At 39.4% G+C, this 8,702-nt stretch overlaps 1 protein-coding gene across 1 annotated transcript; it reads left to right on the forward strand.

Annotated features, from left to right (window-relative positions):
• Positions 1 to 214: 214 nt before the first annotated feature.
• LOC107810151 (latex serine proteinase inhibitor-like) lies at positions 215 to 1,120 on the forward strand. Its single transcript, XM_016634891.2, has one exon. It carries the CDS (start codon positions 325 to 327, stop codon positions 997 to 999), a length of 675 nt encoding a protein of 224 aa, XP_016490377.2. The 5' UTR covers positions 215 to 324; the 3' UTR covers positions 1,000 to 1,120.
• The last annotated feature ends 7,582 nt before the right edge of the window (positions 1,121 to 8,702 follow it).

The raw sequence follows: 8,702 nt of genomic DNA on the forward strand, positions 1-8,702 counted from the left end.
ACCATAAACTTTAAATTATAGATCGGCCAATGCATAATAGGTTAGACAACAAAGACGATAAACTTTTCTTTTCTTAAATATTAGATCTCCGTACTGCTCATTTTTTAATGAGTAGCTTCTTTTTAGTATGGGATAAAAAGTTGGTGTCTTGTTGAAAAATAATTAATGCTCTCAACGCCAATAATGCCACAATTAAACCCACATGTTTCACATTAGGTAGAGCAAAATCTTGGCACATCTCCTCTATAAATTCAAGAGGTAAGCAAGAACGATAAAGCATCTAAAACAAATTAAATTCCGTAAATCCAACCCAAGAAACAAAAGATGAAATCCATCTTACTCTTTCTTTCCCTTGCATTCCTTCCCTTTTCAGCCTTGGCAACTTGCACTACTGATACTGGCCATGGCAACCAAGTATTGAGAGTTGTAAAGGATTGGAAGGGCCATCCCCTCGACAAAGGCGCTAGATACTTTATTGTTTCGGCCTTCAACGGTGCCGGCGGTGGAGGTGTGCGCCTTGCTAATCTAGGAGGTCAAGATGAAAACACTTGTCCTACATCAGTTGTGCAATCCCCTCGTGATAAAGACGATGGAATCGCGGTTTATTTTAAACCTAAAGAGCCCAAACATCAGGAGATTGTGGAGTCTGCTTCGTTAAACATCAATTTCTATCTTGATTATATAAAGTGTGCTAACCTAACCGTGTGGAAAGTCGACCACTACCCTAAACCCGCGGAGCACTACACTATAAGCACAGGTGCAAAGTTGGCAAATCCCCTCGACGTTAACAGCTGGTTTCAAATTAAGTCTCTCGGGAGCTCGTATAAGCTAGTGTTCTGTCCCTATGGAGAGACGTTTACTTGCCAAAATGTTGGCATAGTCAGTGAAAGTGGATATAGGCGTCTGGTTCTCACAGACAACGCAAAGGCCTTCGTGTTCATAAAGGATGACAGAATTGGAAAGGTCGAAGCATTATCGTCCATTACCTCTGCTTTCTAATAAAATTAAGCAATGTAAAATATGTAACGTAGGGCCTAAGTCCCAATGCATGGATGCAAAACTTAATAATGTAATGCAGGCCTAAGTGCCCATGAAATAACATCAGTGTCGTTCTTCTTAATTGATCTTTTTATTTCTTAGCCGTTTAATTTCCATAAACATGTATAATAAAAATAAAAGTCTTCGGAATTAACTTCAAAATATCAGAGTCACCAACTGGAAAAGTTTGGCCTAACTAAACAGTGGAAAATAAAGCCATGTATATATCGCCAACTTTTACAGAGCCTAGGATATAGTGTTCTGAATTATTTTCCACAAAATTAAATTCTTCCTTAATTATTTTCCAATTCTGAATTAATAAAAAGAAAGTAAAACTAGTAGCCATCCCCAACCGTATGCAAAACCATATTGCGAAGTTAAGTACGATATACTCTGTCAAAAATATTAGTCCCTTCGTGTTTCAATTTAGATGAGATAGTTTATTTCGGCACGGAGTTTAAGAAAAACAAGAAGAATTTTAAAATTTGTGGTCTTAAAAGCTTAAGGGGTAAAAGCTTTTTGGGGCCATAACATTTCTTTGGTTATAAAAGTTTATCATGAAGGATAAAATAGGTAAAATGAAGAGTTTAAAGTTGAATTTTTTATAATTGTAAAAATATATCATATTTTTTTTTTGGGAATAGATTAATGAAAAAAATGTGTTATATAAATTAAAATATGAACAATAACTTAGATTTACAGATACCATGGCAGCCCACACTATGAACCAGATATACACATACCCGCAGCCCAATAAAATTCAAAAACAAAATATTCGAAAATCAATAAATTAACTTCAGAATTTGGTATCAATAATGTACACAATTTCAAGTGAATTAGACCTCTGAAAAGAACAAACAGAAATAAATTCCCTCCTCATTAATTGTTTACCCATAAAATTGTATAGTTAAATTTGTTACGTGGTTTATAGACAAACAAACAGATTTGATCCAAAAATAATAAAAAAATAAGATTGAACATGAGATTCAACACATGAAATTGAAGAAGATGACAAGCCGGACTCCGGGTGCAGCCTCCAAAGACAAAAGTGAAAGTAATGATAAAATACAAATAAAGTTGTTTAATTAAGAGCAAAAGTAAAATATAGCTTATGACTGCAGAAAATTACATGTGTTACAATGGTTATTAAGCCTGCTATTTATATCCTAACCCAGGGAAACAAGATCCTAGGATGAAGCTCCTCTTAAATGATAATAAAAGAGTCATTGATGAATATGTAACGACAGGCCATGAATACAAATATTCTCTACAACAGTCGATCATTTAATGTTAGAGAATATTTCTTCATTGAATGCTATTCGATGGCAAACCCTTGATTTCCACCCTTTAATTGTGCTCCTTTCAAAATTCATCTGATGTCGATTATATTCGTTGTGTCTGATATTGGTTGTTGCCTGACTTGCCTTTTTCTTGCCTTCGGTTTCACGTATCATGGTGTCATTCGACCATCTGTTATAAATTAATTTTACCGCATACAGATAGTCTTTCTACCTTCAAATAATACGTCTTAGTGTTACCGGAAAGTTAGTGAAGATGTTGTTCTTGGCAGGAAAGTTTCGGAATAGTCTCTGACAATTGAAAGGACGTATGTCTTCCCACATTTAATATCACGAACACATGTTGCCCCATGATTCAGCAAACATTTTTGTCGGTTCTCAAGATAATCATGACCACTATTTTTGCCGTCTATAACTCCCCTTCTACTCATTATTTTTACTTCATAACTTCCAAAATTTTCATAAGTCCTTTCTCTTCATTGCATTTTCTAAGAAATTTCTCCATCTCGTCCAACATTCTTTGCAAAACTTTCACTAACCTTTTGCTACCACGACTTCTTTCACTACTTTCTTTGAAAATACTGGTCTTCTCTTCGGTGGAGGAAAAAAGAAATAAAGGAAAAAGAAGCCGATGTCGATTCTGAACCACACACTATAAGCACCATCATACCAAAACATCTCAGTACTGCTAACGACTTTCAAGAGAAGGCTACCTCTACATCTTCGTAGACTTAGCATGTTGGTAAGTATCCCTCCTTTATTGGCCATTCTAGTATCCCTACTATGAAAGAGGACTGCAATTGTCCAAATCTTGAAATCCTTGCCCCGGATTTGATAGAGCCACATTTACCAAGAAGGCCTACACGTATCACGTTACTTTGGGCCCATTCTCTCTGGGGTCGAATGAAGTGCTCGACCCTATAATTTTGGAGTTTTGCCACCGGTACCAGGTCTGCTTAGCACAAGTAGGCCCATCTATATGGCGAACGGTGGCTTCCCTTCGCCAACTATGCACAGAGACCAGGGAAACCCTTACCCTTGAATACATGATGAATCTTTACTCCCCTAAAGTTTTCTGTGGGTGAATAATAAACTTCAGCAAATGTAGCCACAACGCTCTTATCACCAACGTGGATGATGACAATGGTTGAGGCTGGATGGAGCAATTTGTCATCATTGCTACCAGGGACATTATCCCTGCCACCACTCCATTTTTTCCTGAGTCATGGAATCTCTTTAGTAAGTTTTCAGTTATTCATTCCCTTTCTTCATGAAAAAATTATTCTTCTTGTTACTTTTGTTCCAGTTACCTAATGGGAAACTCCATGGGTTCAAGGCTTGGACTAGTGAGTTCAGAAAATTCTTGAAATTACAACACCGGAATTCTACCGGTAGAAGAAAATGGTCCCTAAATACTGGTGGAAGGCCTAAATTTTGGTAAACCGAGTCATTTTTCCTTTTATATTTGTGCGAACATAGGTAATTTCATGAAAAGGTTGCTAACTCCATTTTTTACTTGATAGAGGACTTCCACAGGTCTCTGTCATTTTCCCCTGAAATCGACATTTAGAAGGGTGTTACAAGGCGCCCTTGCCCGAAGTAGAACCGCGGATCTGCTTCCGGTGAGGGTGTATCCTCTCTGAGTCCTTAGCTCAAGAACAAGCAAAAAAAAATGACGACGCTCTTCCTCGGCTGGTACTCATATAAGAAGATAAATAAGCAACAACCGAATCGGCTGCAGCTCAACCAGATGCTCAGTCGAGAGAGCTTCAAAACCCAACGTCGGATGAAGTTGATGCGCTTTGGGGAGAGATGAGATTGATCGTGAATGCTGATTCTCGTTGCCCGGCCCCCTTTGTTGCCTCCGATATAGGGATTCAGACCTTGGGATTCTTTTACCTTCGACTATTGAGCCAATAACAATCAATATTTCATATGCCACCCTCGCTTCTTCACCTTCTACATTGATGGGTTCACGCTCATTGACACCAGCTGCACATTCGCCACCGGCAACAACTACCACTCCTTCACTGGTACCATCTGAGCAAGGAAGAGGTGTTTCTCCTCCTCGGTCTCCCGACCATGGGAATTTAGGGCACAATTATTCAACCCCTTCCCCAGATCCTCGAAGGACGAGAAGTGCCATTCTTTCGGTTTCGAAATGGTGCCTTGTTTTATCCAAGCCAGTGGAGCTTGCGAATTACTTGAAGCCATTGGCTTCGAAGAAAGATAGGAAGAAAATGCAATCTCTTTCCTTGGAGTGCCTGATAAACAATGCCATGCACAACATGGCATAGGTACCTTACTAGTTTACTCGTATCTTCTTTTATATTCACCTATTGTAATGGAAATCCTAACTTTGATATTCTATTTTGCAAGACAAATTTCTTGCTTATGAAGGCCTACAAAGGTTGATTCTTGACAAGCAAGGACTCGCTTCCAAGAGGGATCAACTTTTGGCTGAGAGGAATCAATATGCTGCACGCCTCCCAGTATTGGAGGCAAAAGTTGCTGAGATGGGAGAGCTCGAGCCTCTGTTGCAGCAGAGCGAGCAAGATAAAATGGCCCACAGTCAAAAAGATGCTCAATTGCACGAAACGATTCAAGAGGCCAAGGCTTAGTGGGCCGAGTTACATGACACTGTGCTTGCTGCTGTCGAGCGCCAGTCTGCCTTGAAGGATCAAATAAATAACCTAAAGACAGAGTTGAGCTCCAAAACCAAGGAAGGCAATGCTTTTGAGGAGAGGAGGTCCAAAATGGAAAAGAGGTTTAAGAGAATCCTGGAGCAAAATCGGATCCACTTATTCTACAACCATTGAGCTTTATTCTCGCCTCAACGCCATGAGATCCGAAAGGGATGTCGTTCAAGCCAAAATTGGTAGACTCAAAGCAAAGCTCTGGTACCAAGAGGATTCCTCGTATTTGAGAAGACTTATGCTATATATTATATGAAGAGGACAACTTTGGAATAGGCCAAAGAGGGCATCGTCAATATTGATAATTGCATCACCAAGGCCCGAAATTGGAGCTAACTGCTCATGAAAATCTTCTTGCTCAGTCCGCTACAACTGACTCTTCGAGCACCGGTTCCGAGTACTCGGGGACTGAAGGAGAGATTGAAGAAAATAAAGATGAAGGCCCAGGCCCTGAACCGGTAATAGATCCGCTTCATCCCATCAGGGGAAATATAAACCCATCTCTCCCTTCGGGTTCCACCGGCAATGACGTTTAACTTCTTCTTTTTTTATATCCCGTAATTATGCCAAACTTTTCACTGAGTTTGGCACTTTGATAAATAAAGAGTTTTTTGGTTAATTGTTGTGCAAAATTATTCCTTTCGTGTTGAATTCATTAAAGCCTCGGGTATGTATTTATCCAATAGCTTTTTATTCGGCATAAATTCTTCCAAAATCAACCCTTTACTATGAGGGTTTTATAAGAAAGACTCTCTTATGTTTACGGTGCTCTTGAAGAGGACGTCTCCTGTTTATTCCGGCACAAGCATTTGAAGTTTTTGTTAACTTTCAAATGATAAAATTAACTCATCATTTGGACAAGAAATAAGATAAAAGTAAAAGGACTTTATTTTATTCCTTCTATCTTTAAAAGTGCATATGCATTCATTTGTTAAAGTAAAAACTGCCAATACATGTGACTAACTTGTACAATTTATTTCTGTGGGGCTGATCATGCAGTCCTCGTTCCTGATAAAATATTGATCCCAGTTCTAACTGTCCCATGTGTTTGTGGTATTACTATTACCGTATCTTATACTATCTCCCCTCCAGTTTTCGAATACAAAGTATGCGAATTTGAACACTGGAAGTCTTGCTTTATCGGTAGAAATAACGTGTGAACGGTTAAATAATCCTTTTTAATGATGGAAGGCAAAGATTGCCACCGAGCCAAAGATTATTTAACCATCAACATAGCCGTTCACCATTGATGTGAAATTTTGTGCCTTGATATTTAGAGGTTTTGCTAGGAAACCCAGTTGGGACAAAAATGGGACAAATGGAAAAAGAGTGCAACACATACTTTCACTATTGGTAACATCCACCAACAATAGTACCTTTTGAGGTGAAACACGTTCCAATTGTTAGGCAATTTGACTCCTTTTAGATTATCCAACTCGTATAACCTTTACCGACGATAGTTGAAACCCGGTAAGGCCCTTTCCATGTTGGTCCCAGCTTCCCGATATTGACTTCTTGAGTGCTCTGGGTCACCTTTCTTAAAACCAGGTTTCCTACTTTGGAAAAGCGGAGATGGCCCTGCGATTATAGTATATTTCCATCCTTTACTTTTGAGCCACCATCCTCACGTACGCCAAGTCACTGTGTTCCTCGAACATGTCCAACTTCACCAGCAACGCTTTATTATTTGCTTCTTCATTTGTTCGGGAAAACTACAAAGTTGGCTCCCCCACTTCTACCATTATCAGAGCTTCCGCGCTATACATGATAGATAAAGTCGTTTCTCCCGTGCTCGAATTTGCCGTTGCCTAATATGCCCACAGTACTCCTAGTAGCTCATCGGGCCATCTGCCCTTAGCATATTATAACCTTTTTCTCAGGTTTTTAATGACTACTTTATTGGTTGATTCTGCTTGTTTGTTAGCACTGGGATGGTATTGCAAAAAAGGTAATTCTCTTGATTTTCAATACTTCCAAAAATTTGGTGATTTTTGAGCCTATGAATTGCGGCCCGTTGTCCCAAGCAGTTTCCTTCGGTATCACACATCGACAGATTATGTGGTCCCATATGAAGTCTATCACTTCACATTCACCGATCTTTTGTTAAGGACATGCTTCAACTCATTTTAGTGAAGTAGTCAGTTAAAACTAAAAGAAATATTACCTTTCCGGGACTCAGCAATAGAGACCAACTATGTCCATTTCCCATTTCATGAATGACCATGGGGATAACACCGAATGCAGGAGTTCTGCTGGTTAGTGTACCAACTGTGCATAACACTAACACTTGTCACACTTTTGAACGAACTTCTTTGCATCTTGTTCCATCCAAGGCCAATAATACCCTGCCCTGATCAACTTTAGAAGTAAAGAATTTACAACGGAGTGATTCCCGCAGACTCCTTCATGGACTTCCTTATCACGTAGTCCATCTCCGAGGCCCCATGAGACCGAGTCAATGGTCATTGGAATGATCTTCTAATAACTGCCTATCTACGAGGTAGTAACGAGTTTCTTTGTTTCGTAATGCCCGAGATACCTTAAGCTCTTTTGGTAACTTGCCATGCCAAAGGTATTCGACAAACTCATTCCTCCAGTACTAGACTAAGTTGGTTGAATTAACGTTGCAGTAACCATCCACATTCAACACCAAGTGTAGAAGTTGAACAACTATACCGGAGTCTGATCCTTCATCTCCATTTATGACCCCAAATTGGCCAATGCATCTGCTTCCACATTTTCATCTCTTTGAATGTGTATTATTGACCATTCCTTGAAAGGTGCAAACAATGCTTGAACCTTGTTCAAATATTGTTTCATCCGCTCTTCCTTTGCATCAAAAATTTGATACACTTGGTTTACTATCAGTTAGGTGTCACTTTTTACTTCAATGACCTCAGAGCCTAGTCCCAAGCTAATTTAAGTCTTACAACCAAAGCCTCATACTCGGCTTCATTGTTAGTTAATAGAACAATTTTAATGGCCTTCCTTAGGGTTTCTCTTAAGGGTTTGACTAGAACTATCCCAAGACTGGACCCCCATACATTGGAGGCTCCATTCGTAAAGAAGGTCCAAACTCCTGATGTCATTTCTGACACCAACACTACTTCCTTAGCAGTCAAGGGCATTTACCCGGGACTGAAATCGGTCACAAAGTTTCCAAAACTTGCAACTTCATTGCAGTCTTGGGTGTATACTCAATGCGGAACTCACTAATTTTGACCGCCCATTAAGCCAAATGTCCTGACAACTCAGGCTTGTGAAGAACATTACTTAAAGGAAAGGTTGTTACAACGGCTATCGAGTGGCACTGAAAATAAGGCCTTAGCTTGCGAGAGGTGACTACAAGAGCTAAGGCAAAATTTTCAAGGTACGGATATGGAGTCTCCGCTCTTGATAGTATTTTGCTAACATAATAAATGGTAAATTGCATACCTTCTTCCTCTCGAAATAAAACGACACTTACCGCCACCTATGAGACCGTTAGGTATATTAACAACTGCTCACTTTCCCCCGTTTTCGACAGTAATTGGGGGCTTGATAAATATCTTTTTAGATCTTTCAATGCATGTTGGCATTCCAGAGTCTACTCAAAATTGTCCTTCTTTTTGAGAAGTGAGAAGAAGTGATGATACTTTTCTGAGGATCTTGATATGAACTTGCTTAAGGC

The sequence above is a fragment of the Nicotiana tabacum genome, chromosome 20 (assembly GCF_000715075.1).
Source record: "Nicotiana tabacum cultivar K326 chromosome 20, ASM71507v2, whole genome shotgun sequence".
Taxonomy (NCBI): Eukaryota; Viridiplantae; Streptophyta; class Magnoliopsida; order Solanales; family Solanaceae; genus Nicotiana; species Nicotiana tabacum.

Bases quoted from the DNA above. Each gene is read 5' to 3' on its own strand.
- LOC107810151 (XM_016634891.2), top strand. From the start codon at position 325: ATGAAATCCATCTTACTCTTTCTTTCCCTTGCATTCCTTCCCTTTTCA.